General features: G+C 39.7%; 1 protein-coding gene across 13 annotated transcripts in view; it reads left to right on the top strand.

The window, feature by feature from the left end:
• Positions 1 to 12,801, top strand: part of SLC44A5 (solute carrier family 44 member 5) — a 197,177-nt gene extending 184,376 nt beyond the window's left edge. For 9 of the 13 annotated variants that reach the window (XM_005302413.4, XM_005302416.5, XM_065555433.1 and 6 more), the window contains 4 exons: positions 1,207 to 1,277; positions 2,848 to 2,936; positions 3,685 to 3,769; positions 7,211 to 9,001. In XM_005302413.4, coding sequence (XP_005302470.1) covers positions 1,207 to 1,277; positions 2,848 to 2,936; positions 3,685 to 3,769; positions 7,211 to 7,323 — 358 coding nt within the window. In that variant the 3' untranslated portion in view covers positions 7,324 to 9,001. Of the gene's footprint in view, positions 1 to 1,206; positions 1,278 to 2,847; positions 2,937 to 3,684; positions 3,770 to 7,210; positions 9,002 to 11,158 lie in introns of those variants that run through there. The other 4 variants (XM_065555426.1, XM_065555434.1, XM_065555427.1 and 1 more) reach the window with 1 other exon arrangement.
• The last annotated feature ends 203 nt before the right edge of the window (positions 12,802 to 13,004 follow it).

Genomic DNA, 13,004 nt, shown 5'->3' with positions numbered 1-13,004 from the left:
ATCAACAAGAGCAACACCCAATTAATAGCTTTCAAGTGCTGTCAGCAGTTTTGCTGTCCTATGGCCCTGTTCAGCAATGTGCTGAGTACTCATAGACTTTAAGGTCAGAAGGGACCATTATGATCATCTAGTCTGACCTCCTGCACAATGCAGGCCACAAAATCTCACCCACCCACTCCTGTAGCAAACCTCTAACCTATGCCTGAGTTATTGAAGTCCTCAAATCGTGGTTTAAAGACCTCAAGGTGCAGAGAATCCTCCAGCAAGTGACCCGTGCCCCACTCTGCAGAGGAAGGTGAAAAACCTCCAGGGCCTCTGCCAATCTGCCCTGGAGGAAAATTCCTTCCCGACCCCAAATATGGCGATCAGTTAAACCCTGAGCATGTGGAGAAGACTCACCAGCCAGCACCCAGGAAAGAATTCTCTGTAGTAACTCAGATCCCACCCCATCTAACATCCCATCACAGACCATTGGGCATATTTACCTGCTAATAACCAAAGATCAATTAATTGCCAAAATTAGGCTATCCCATCATACCATCCCCTCCATAAACTTATCAAGCTTAGTCTTGAAGCCAGATATGTCTCTTGCCCCCACTACTCCCCTTGGAAGGCTGTTCCAGAACTTCACTCCTCTAATGGTTAGAAACCTTTGTCTAATTTCAAGTCTAAACTTCCTAATGTCCAGTTTATATCCATTTGTTCTTGTGTCCACATTTGTACTAAGCTTAAATAATTCCTCTCCCTCCCTGATATTTATCCCTCTGATATATTTATAAAGAGCAATTATATCTCCCCTCAGCCTTCTTTTGGTTAGGCTAAACAAGCCAAGTTCTTTGAGTCTCCTTTCATAAGACAGGTTTTCCATTCCTCGGATCATCCTAGTAGCCCTTCTCTGTACCTGTTCCAGTTTTAATTCATTCTTCTTAAACATGCTCTCACCTCTCATTGATTTCATTAGGAGTTAAAGGTCCTTAGTCCCTCACAAGACTGGGCATTTAATAACCAGAATTCTAAAATGCTACCCTCCTTTATCGTCTCCATGTTGATTTCTTGCATTGTTATATTGTTGGCCAAAGGACCAGTGCAAGACAATGACTTTTCTGAACCAATTTCATCAACTTTCCATGGATTTCATGGAATATGAAAAGAGTAGAGATGTTCTGTTTTGAGGTGCTCAAACACTGTTTGTCCTCTGTTGAATAGAGTTGCAGTGCTGGACAAAGTTACAGATTTCTTGTTGTTCCTTGGGAAACTTCTCGTTGCTGGCGGTGTAGGTAAGTCAGTTATTTCAATGTGATGTTGATTCTTATTCCCTACTAGCCTAGAATGTGCTAAACTTCTGTGCTCAGACAACACATCAAGGACTTGCTCTTGCAAACCTTGATACCATAAGTACTAATCACATGAGCAAAGAATTGCAGGATTGAGCCCAAAGAAGCATGTTTTCCCTCTCTTTTTTTCATCTTACTTTGTGCATTTGACAGTATTTTTTGTATAGTCACTTCCACTGTTCTTGTGTGGGTGTGTGATGGCTGACATCTTAGTTGACACACTGGGGATTGAACTGGGGACCTCCAGAACTAAAAGCATAAGCCTCTACACCTTGAACTAAAGTAGTTTGCCTTTGACTGTAACAGACTCATATCCTCTGTGGATCTGGCAGAGAGGGGAACCTGTAGTATACCATCCCCAGTGTGTTACAGGTGCACATTCTTCCTCAGACCATGCAAGAGGGTATTTATCAGCAGCAACAGCAGCACTGAAACTGAACTGTCAGCAAGCTGTATGCAGGTGTGTGTACGGAGAGACTGGGTGGGCCTAAGCATCTTTTGTAGTGTTGCATTCAGGCCTGTCCAAAGGACCCTTACGAACACAAGCAGGGGAGCAGACAAAACCTAACATTTTTACAGTTTTTACTTTCATACTAATAAAAGTCAGGACATACTCTTCAGTGTGATGCGGCAGAAAACCGTGGTTTTTTTTAATTGGTCCATTTCAAAAATTCAAGTTGACGGTGTCCCCTTCAGGCCATTTAAATTGTCACAAGAGTTTCAAAACATGATTTCATTGATGCCCATCTTTTATATTTTGTGCATTTAAAAAAAAAATCCTAAATGGATTATTTTTTACCAGCAGGTGAAAATTAGAATTGAGACCAAATCTGTAATGTTTTTGTCATTACTATAGACTGACTTTCAAAATGGGAAGGCAAATGTGATTTGAAACTGTCTTTGAAATGTGAGCCATGAAATGCTGAAATTGATTCATGTTTTCCTCCTCCTTAAGGATACATTCTGTAGAATAATTCATTAACATGTCTTTTCTGTTCTGCGTAGCACAGATATGATGATGAATTAATGTATGTAGCCCTAGATTTATCATTAAGTGTATTTATCAATAGCTATGCCATTTCTATTTTTAATCTCAAATAGTTAAATATTCCTCCAAGAGGTGAAAGCTAAAGCCAGAGGCTTTTGCTCACGTATGCTTTTTAATTTATTTATTTTTCAAGATCAGTCTGATGGTCTTTTATATTATCATATATTTTTTGTATCATATATTCTTATTTATTAGTTTTGATATAAAACCCAGTCTCACTCATGAAATAAAACAATTGAGTCAGGTCTTTCTGGCCCCACCAGTATCTTTATGATAATGCATTTATATGCCATTTCTGTTCTAGTCAGAATACAGATCCTGGGGATAATTGATATCTAGAGATTTATTGCTCAAAACCTCCTGAGTCTGTTTTCAGCTGTGCCTGTCTTACCCATTCTTCATGAGTGTTGAAGTCCCAGATACCTATGTGAATAACTAATGGCCTGTGCTCTGTGCTTCTTACAGGTGTTCTAGCCTTCTTTTTCTTCACACACAGAATACCAGTGTTCACACAAGAAACCCCAACATTAAATTACTACTGGGTACCTCTGTTGGTAAGGATGCAGTTTATATTCTTAGGACACTGTGGGAGTTTTGAGGGGCAGCTCTGCGTCAGTTCTTGGGGAGCACTTACTGGCAACTGCATCTCCACCATCCTGTCAATGGGCGCAGCATCCTCTTCTGTGGCTAGCCAGCTCTGCCAAACTCCATCCCTCCCTGACTCACTTCAGGTAGCTTTGTACCATTACGGTGCTGCAGTGAGCCTCAAGGGACTTGGTACCTTCCATGTGCAGGAGAGTTAGGTTCCATGCCAGCTCTGCACAAACCTCCACACACAGCACTGGGGTACACGATGGGGAACCAATTGCAGCATGTCTTCCTAAGGGATGAGGTCTACAGAGCAAAAAGAAAGCACTTGGCTCCTATGTAAATGCTTTCCCTGTGGATTCCCTCATAGATCTGGGGATATCTGCAGGTTGGGTGGTGGGCCCTCTTTCTTGAAGGGGCAATCTGAGAGAACTCCATGAACTGAAACAGAGTTTCATAGCCCTTTTGTGGGTTTTCCTGCACTGGGAACAACATGATTCCAAGTTGCCATCTTGGAAATTGGTAACAGGTGTATGTCACCACACAGTGACTTTAATCTGTGATCTTTTGCCTCACCAGCAAGCCTACTGAAGAGTTATGGAACTGTAAATACATCCTTTCCTGTTGGTTTAGCAGACTGTCTTGTTTGTTCTTGTTCTTTGAGGTGATGTTGCCATGAATGTGTCAAATGTATGTGTTTGGGTTTTTTTGCAGACTGTCATTATTGGCTCTTACCTAATTGCACATGGGTTCTTCAGTGTCTATGCAATGTGCGTTGATACACTTTTCCTCTGCTTTTGTAAGTATTGAGTTCTCTTTCATTAACTCTCTTCTTCTGATGACATGCAGGTAAAGAGTCACCTTGTCAGTTTCCTTACAGAATTCACGTGACATGCTGGCATATTGTGGGAATAAGGAATTGCTGCTGTTCTTAATACAGGTGGTTTAATTTTACTGCCGAGGGGCTTGTAAAGCTCAGTGATCAGATATGCCTTCATTAGCCTATTTGCCAAGCTAGTGAAATGTATCTGGGGCTCACTGGGGTATCTGGCGTTTTGTTTATTAAATGTTTCCTAATTTTTACTAACACTTTGCTTCTGGGTGTTTTGTAACCAGACGTGTCCAGCAACAATTCACGCACACGTCTTACTAATGCCAATGGGCTTTGCACTCAGGTGTTCTCCTTCAGCAAATGCTTTATGTGGCTGATAACGTCACTGTCCTTTGGTTACATACTAATAACCACGACAAAAGCTTCATGCTGACTTAACATGAAATGACCTTAAAATACTATTTTAAAACTCTCAGTCCCGTGTGACCCCATAACAAACAGTTGCTGACTCTTGAAAGGGAGGCGATTAGGGGCATGTTTGACTTCTTGTTCAGGAATGCTCAAATTACCAGAGAAATCAATTGGTCTCAGTTTAGACCCTAAGTATAAGAACAAGGTGTGCTCGCTAAAGGGAACTCATTCCATTTGCCAGACTTAATAAAATTTAAAACATAAAGATTGGATTCTACTGTAATGGGAGCAGTAGAGTAGACCTTGGCAGGTCAGAGCAGGAGTACATTGCACTGGTTAACATTGCATCTGGCTGCATTATTTGACTGTGCTAACTAGTCAAATAGTCCCTATGGCCAAGGGTTCCTAAGTGCATATTGTGGCAGTGGGACCTTGAGGCAGGTAAGCACGACTAAGGGCTTAATTGCCTCCCCCACCTCCTATCTGGATAAATTCTCTAACTCCTCTGAAATCTAGCCCCATTGTTAGAAACAAAGTACAGTAACTCCTCACTTAACGTTGTAGTTGTGTTCCTGAAAAATGCAACTTTAAGTGAAACGATGTTAAACGAATCCAATTGTCCGTAAGATTTAATGTAAATGTGGGGGGTTAGGTTCCAAGGAAATTTTTTTGGGCAGACAAAAGGCATTATACTTTATACTGTACTGTACTGTACTGTACTGTGGTTGGGAAGTGCCCCTGGCTTACCCCACACAGGCACAGCCCCGCTGCAGGCAAGGACGCTAGGAAGCACCTTTGCAGCAGCAGCGGCAGCTTCCCCGGAGAACAGGCTCGGATTTTGCCGGGAATGCTCCAGGCCCGCCTCTTCCTGTCCCCGCTGCACTCCAGGCCCACATCTTCCCACCCCCACTCCACATCCCTCCCCCCCCCCAAAGTCCTAAGCACCGCCAGACAGCTGTTTGGCGGTGCTTAGGACTTTCTACGAGGGAGGGAGAGGAGTGGAGATGCGGGGCTTCCCGCTCCTGCCCTCCCTCCCAGAAAGTCCTAAGCCCAAAGTGCTGGGAGGGAGGGGGAGGAGCAGGGAAGCCCCACGTCTCCACTCCTCCCCCTCCCTCCCAGAAAATCCTAAGAGCCGCTAAACTGCTGTTTGGCGTTGCTTAGGACTTTCTGGGAGGGAGGGAGGGAGAGGAGCAGAGACACAGTGCTTCCCCACTCCTGCCCCTCCCTCCCAGCACTTCGCGCTTAGGACTTTCTAGGAGGGAGGGGCAGAAGTGGGGAAGTCCTGCGTCTCCATTCCTCCCCCTCCCTCCCAGAAAGTCCTAAGTGGCGCCAAACAGCTGTTTGGTGGTGGGGGAAATGCTGGGAGGGAGGGGGAGGTGGTGGAGAAGCAGAACTTGTGCAATGCTCCCTTGTAAAGTCGCTGCTCTTCCACAGAATCTTACAAGCAGGCAGCCAAACAATGTTATAAGGGAGCATTGCACAACTTTAAATGAGCATGTTCCCTAATTGAGCAGGGACGTAACATTGAAACAACGTTAAGTGGGACAACGTTAAATGAGTTACTGTAGTGAATTGGACCCCAAGCTTAGCCCTTGCTGCCTGGAGCCTCCGTTCCCTTGGAACAGGCCAGAACACCAGTGACACAGGACTTGGAGCACACTGGCATGCCGGTGGTGATACAGAATAAAGTAAATCAAAACCATTTCCTGACCTCTTCCTACCACCTTTAATAACCATCTGTATTTACTTATTGCAATGGGCCCTGTTTCTCCTTTCACAGCAATGTAAATCAGGAGTAATCCACTGATGTGAGAGAGGAATCAGAGAGGAGGCGTTTAGAGGCTCACAAGAATCAATCTGTTTCCTTCTCCATTTGATCACAAGACTTAGATGAACAAGTACTTTGTCTTGGAGCAGAGAATTAGATGTCAGGAGACATGAGTTTTTTTTATTTTGAGCTGTGCCACTGACTCATTTTGTGACACTTAGGCTGAATCCTGCAAAATGATCTGCACAAGCAGCCCCATGCAGATCACATGGCTCAAGGTCTCATTTTCCCTATCAGTAAAATGTTCATCTATCTTTGCAAACTGGTTGGGATCCTTGCATGAAAGGGTCTGTACACATGCAAAATATTAGTTTATTAGTGCAATCAAGGCACAGCAAATCTATTCAGTCTTGAGCATTCTTTAGAAGAGTACAAATCATTCTTTTATAATTTGAGGTATAATATTAATAACCAGCAGTAACTCATGTCACAGCTCTGAAGATATCTCCTAGTTTTCACTAGATCATTCACTGTTTAATGTCTCTTTTGGGGGGACAGGGAAGGTAGAAGGGAAATGCATTAAAATTAATGGGAAAATTAATATTTTCTTGTAGGTTTCTTTCCTTGTATGGCAAAACTGAGTCTCCATGCCATTATTCAAAACTTACATTTCACTCTGCTTCCCATGTCATATACAGCTTGTATTATGGGAGCAAAATTGTGCACTTATGGGGTCAGATTTTCAAAAAAGCTCTGCTTCCTTTTAGGGATGGATTTTCAAAAGTGCTCAAAACCCAGCAGTTTCTTGTATGGCACTTTTGGCCAGATTTTCAAAAAACTAAACATCCACAATACCAGGCTCTTCTGGCCATAGTTGTGTGTGCTGAGCACTTCTGAAAATTCCAGTGCAATTTTTAAACAAAAGAACTGGAAGAATTAAAAGGATTGATGTGCATGACTTTAGAATGTCAATGTAGCCCTCCACTGATGTTTGTCGGTTTTGGTGTAAAACCTCCTCTGATTTGGAAAAAAGTGGAACTTGGAGCTTTTTCCAGTGTCCACCAGCAACTTAACAGTGCAGCTAAATTGTCTGGTATCAGATTTTCTAATGTTGGTTTTTCTGCTTTTTCTCTTGTTCAATTCTCTACCCTTTTATGTTTGTTTGTTCATTTTTTGTTTGATTGCACTGCTGCTTGCTGCTTTGGCTGCTTTTGCTGATGCAAATTCAGGTGAAGATTTGGAAAGAAATGATGGATCCACAGCAAAACCGTACTACATGTCAGCTAGTCTGCACCGAATTCTGGGAAAGAAGGAACTAAGCCCTAAGAAGGCAATGGGATAACTTTAAAAAATTGCTGAAAATCAAAACAATGTCACTTTTAAGTGGGATGTGTATAAACTAGGCAAAAGTTAAAACTGTAAATGATGCTTCTGGTTGGTGGGTGATTCTTTTTCTTTTTGCTTGTATCTAAAATCAATTAGCAATTTGGTAACATCTAACTAGATAGGGAAATGCTTAAACTAAGAGCTGTGAAACAAGGCCACGTTTTAATTTATAGAGTGCCTATGAAAAAGGAAAATGTAAATTTGAATCATTTTTTATCCATAGCTAATGGTGTTTTAATAACTTTTGTAACACAGGTTGCTGTTTCAAATGACAGCTGTTTTGATAACATTTCTTTTTTTATAAGTGTATCTTTGTAAATGATATTCAGGCAATTTTTGAAAGCACTACAATGTAACCTAATTAGCCATAAAAATAGATCAAGAGACTCTAGCAAACCAGCAGATGGTACTACATTTGTAAATATGGTGCTATGGTTGTATTTTTACTGTACAAGCTGGTTGGCAGCGATTTAAACTGTGATTATATATGTACTAATAGTTCCCTACATAGATCTGTTGATCACCTCCATTACAAATTGTATATGTTAATAAGAGAAAGGGTATCACACAGGTTCAGTCTCAAAGAAGGTAGCTAGAGTAGACTACAGCTAAAACTGCTTTATAGTGAAATCTGTTATAACATAACCCCTTTTAGAACAGAAGTTGGGTTAAACAAACATTAACCTCCATTGAAGGAGTGTTCCACTGTACCTGAAGAACATGGTTTGTGGTTCCCACAAACTTTCTATTTCCATCTGGTGCAAGATGAAAAATGTATAGCTTTCAGCTGATGTGAATGGGAGATGCCCTTGTATTAGTATCCCTGTGCCTAATGGTTCTATGATTTTATTCTACATGATGTTGAGGTTGAGCTCCACCTGCAGTATGGAAAGGAAAAACTGAAATGCAGCCATTTTCCTTAGAGGCAGGTCTTCATGGCCCTCTATAAGCTCCAAGGAATTCTTATTTCCTGTGTCCATCCCAGATGGGCTTCCTCCCTCCTTCCACAGGCTGAATGCATTGTCTCTGTGGGACTCTCAGCTCCTGTTAGCCCATGGAGTAAGTGGCCAGGGCTAGAAATAAAATCTGAGTCTCTCACCTGATAAAGCAGAGCACTAATTATTTAGACCAAGGAGCCAGGCCCATAATGTTTGGTGTATGTTTAAATCATTAAAATTGCATGGTTATAAATGCAAAGACTAGTAGTAGCTTTATACTGTTGGTGTAATACACGTTAATTTTACACTGAGGGCTTATGTACATGGTGCCAGCAAAGCACACTAGAGGGGTGTGATTTGTAAAGCGTTTTAATGTGTTGCACCCTAACTGCCCTGGGTAGACCTGCTGATGCACTCTAAAAGGACTATAGAATATCAGGGTTGGAAGGGACCTGAGGAGGTCATCTAGTCCAACCCCCTGCTCAAAGCAGGACTAATCCCCAGACAGATTTTTGCCCCAGATCCCTAAATGGCCCCCTCAAGGATTGAAGTCACAATCCTGAGTTTAGGAGGCCAATGCTCAAACCACTGAGCTATCCCTCCAGGAATATGTTACGGCAAACTAGGTTCCTTTTAGAGCACACCAGCAGGGTCTACACCGGGCCGTTAGTGTAATACATTAGAGGGTTTTATAAATCACACCTATCTGGTGCTGTGTAGGCAAGCCCTAAAACCCAAATTCTGCAAGCCTTCTGTGCATGGAACTACCACTGAAGTCAATGACAGTTCCACTTGTGCAGGGCTCACAGGATCAGCCCTACGTTTTATCTGAGGATTTGTGAAGAGTAATACAAAGAATTCATGATTACTGTAAGTAGGAGGAATGGGGTAACCTTTCAAGGTGATGTTACTTTTGTGACTGGGGCTAAAAATACTTTAACCTATTTAAATACTAATGTAGAATAATTGTTGTAAAGTTTAAGGGGGCCCAATGGGCCAGCATCCCAGGAGCATCTAGAAATCCAAAGCCAGTGAGGCTACGTTCTAGCCTTCATGGGCTACAGAATTTTGAATTAAGTATTCCATGGCAGTCCACTTAACAGGGGTAGAATTGGCAACATCATCCAGCTCTGTTGCTATTACAGAAAGTGAGCTCCTGGAGTTCAATGAGAACCTCAGCGTCAGAACACAGGGGCAGGTTCTTTTTCAGTTGGCTGAAGATTCAGTCATGTGGGAAAGAATTTTTAAGAGCCCATACTTTGCTCTCTGGAGGCAGCTCCATTCCCAAGGTCAACCAAGAAACAAGGGTTGGTATAATACAACAGAGATTAAAGGAGGGCCTTCCTCCAACCTGCACTTGGGTGAATGGGAGGGGAGTAGGAAATTCCCATCATGCCTGAGTAATTTTGTTTATTAATACTAGCATAGGTTGAATCAGTTGACTACAGGTGAGTTATTCCACCCATATGTTTGGAGTAACTCCTGGGGAATGGAAGGATCTTAAGATCACATGGCCTATGCTTTCAAAAGTGACTAGTGCTTTTGAAGGCCTTGATTTTTGAGTGTCCATCTTGAGACACTTTAAAGGAGCCTGGCTTTCAGAAAGTGCTGAACACCCACTCTTTGAAAACCAGGCTCTTTTACAAGGCTTTTCAAATTGGGTATCCAAAAATTGAGAAGCAAAAATGCAAGTTTCTTTTGAAAATTTAGGCTAGAATGAACTGTTTGGGCTGCGTGCAATCATTCCATCACCTAAAAGTCTGCTGATCTGCTATTCTGGATCAGGCCCCAATGTAATATAGGATGGTACTGTAATTAGTTTAGTTCATTAATTTGCACCCAGAAAGACTGAGCAGAGCCATCTACAGTTCTGCAGTGGATTGAAGAGTTTTACTGGGTGCTCTACTGAAAAAGCGTATTTCTGAGTAAAATGCGCTTTTTGCCATATGAATGTAACCGTAGAGTTTAATATGACATAATAGAATATGAATATGACATAATAGAAATAGTAATAATAGTAATATGATTAGAAGTTTTCTTAATAAACCTATGCATTTGCTAGAATTTCTAAAAGTTTTAAACTGAATTGATTGTTTATATACCATAGATATATATATATAAAGTTCCTCCATTCATTACTATTTTGTGAGAATTAATTTAGACTATAAATTTACAATGTTTCTGAGAAGAGCATTTAAAAGCCATTTTTTAAAATGAAGCAATTAAGAGAACTGTGAAAATGCAAAGCAATATTGCTTAAATTCTCCAGTCAATCAGCTGAAATACTTTTTAAAATTATTTAAAATTAAAATTGGTAAAAGAGAACTGAATATTTTGGAATAATGTAGGCAGAAATTATTACAAGTACTAATTTGCAAAATAAATCATACTTTTAAAATAATGATTCCTAACTAATCCTTTGGGCCAAATTCTGCCAATTTATGACCTACGCAATCCCAGTTAATTCAGTGAATTTGGCACTTTACTCTGTTATTTGCTTAAACATGAAGATAAAACTTAATTACTATGTACTTCCTCACTTTAGGGAAGTGGAATATTGGGCTAAGTATGGTATGTTAAGATTGTTTATTATATAGGTTTTGATCCTACACCCACTGAAGTGAGTGGGAAAATTTCCCATTGATTTCAAAGGGTAGAGACAGGCCCATATCGTGACAAAAGGCTGATTATTATTCCAACTGTTTACAGTATAATAAATGCCAAAACATCAAGTATTGAAATAAACCTAGAACGCTAAGAGAGCTGTTGTGCATTAAGAGTTCAGCAGGTGGTGCTATTACTTTTCTTATTGTACTGCTTTGATCATTTACTTTGTGCCATTCTTCCTCCTAGTGGAAGATTTAGAAAGACATGATGGCTCTGCAGAAAGACCCTATTATATGAGTAAATCTCTCTTGAAGATTTTGAACAAGCCGAATGTAGAAACCAAGAGACATTAGAAAATACCCAATGTTGTAACCACCCAATCGTGTTGGATTTAGTCCTGGTTTGATGCATTGTCTTTCCAACACTGTATTAATTGTCGGCTTTTATTTGCATGTTTTATACCAAAGCTTCTATGTAAAGCCATCAGAATTGGTAAGGAAACCGTTTAAAAAAACAAAAAACCCAAGATGCGACGATTTTTATACTGAGATTTGTTTTTTTTCAAGTTGTATTTAGCTTTTAATTCTAGTGGCTTGGATGTTTTGAAGATGCTGAATATTCTTTTAAATATAAGCATTTAAAAATATGAAATGTTTTCCTGTTGCATATTCTGGTATAGGACAGTAAAAAGATTTCAGAAATCATCATATTAAGCTTATTCTAAAAAGAGATTCTTTAAATATCCTTCTGAAAATAAATGACATTAAAAATGATTAGACTTAACAGTTTGTCTCTGTATTGTAGTATAGAACTTCAGTCTTTAAACTATTGCCAGTCACCCAGCCTGTACAACTGTGCCCTCTATGACAAAAGTGCCTTACTGGCTATTATTATTACCCAGCTTATATTTTAAAGTTTACATACATAATTTAAACCACAAAATAGAAATTGCTAGATAGGAAAAACAAGACTCTTCCAGCTTAGTTGAAATGAAGTGATATAAAATCAACTGCATTTTAAATACATTTGACAATTTTGCTAAATAACTGCAGCATGCACAATTTCCCTGTTACTGTTTTCAGATCATGAGTATTTTATGCTCCAAGAAAGAAAGTAAAAGAGAATGTTTTTGTTACAAAAAGAAAATCATGTAAGACTGTTTGGTTTGCTTTAGTAAACTTTTCTAAATCTAATTTAGGGGATGCTGAACTCTTTAACTGGGGGCCCTATTTTGTCTTCTGCTTCAGAGATAGCCCATTGTATTTAGATAATTGAAGGTAGAATTGGGCCCTTGGTATTTAAAATAGAATGAAAAGGGAAGTTAGTAGATATCTGTTACACCAATGTTATATATGTTTTTTAGGTTCCCAAATGTAAAGTAGATGCTTCATTTTAAGACTGATTATTTACTATTCTGGAAGTGTTTTATAAATGACCTTTAATTTTCTAACTTTTGATACAGATTATTGGAATATAAGTGCTTCATGTTTAAAATTACTAGTGCTATTAATATAAAAACTGATTGTCTGTTACTATATGTTACAGAAGGGTCCATAAGCATTTATTTCAAATATGTACATGTAAAATCACAAAAAGACAATTTAAAAGTTGAGAAATGAGAGAGAAGTAACTGTCATTTTCACTTATCACATTTTTCATTTTAATGTGACTTTCAGAGATTTATCATTTTCATGCCAAAACCAAACTAATGTGAGCACATGACAGTCTGAGCTCTAAAACCTGTTTGCTTCTGCTGTGCAGAAATATTGGGAATGTATTGTTTAAATATCTTTGATAACTAAAATGTTTAATATTTAATGAAATTTGTTGTTACTTATTGTTTTACAGCTCTTGGGGTTTGTTCTAATAAAGATTTAGATATAAAAGAAGGATGCCTTTGTGCTGTTGCTTTTATTTTGGTGTGTGGCTTTTTAGGTAAATCCCTTCATGAAAACTCACTGTAAAAATATTTTAGTTAGATTTATACTGTACTACACCACACAAGTGCACCCATCTCATGTCCTGAGCGCCACTGACATCTTAATACATCTCCTTAAATAAACAGACTCCAGCAATTACCTGCAGATAGTAC

This window comes from Chrysemys picta, chromosome 8 (genome assembly GCF_011386835.1).
Source record: "Chrysemys picta bellii isolate R12L10 chromosome 8, ASM1138683v2, whole genome shotgun sequence".
Lineage (NCBI taxonomy): Eukaryota > Metazoa > Chordata > Testudines > Emydidae > Chrysemys > Chrysemys picta.
The sequence above is the reverse complement of the archived record's forward strand: the minus strand, read 5'-3'. Positions and strand labels throughout refer to the sequence as shown.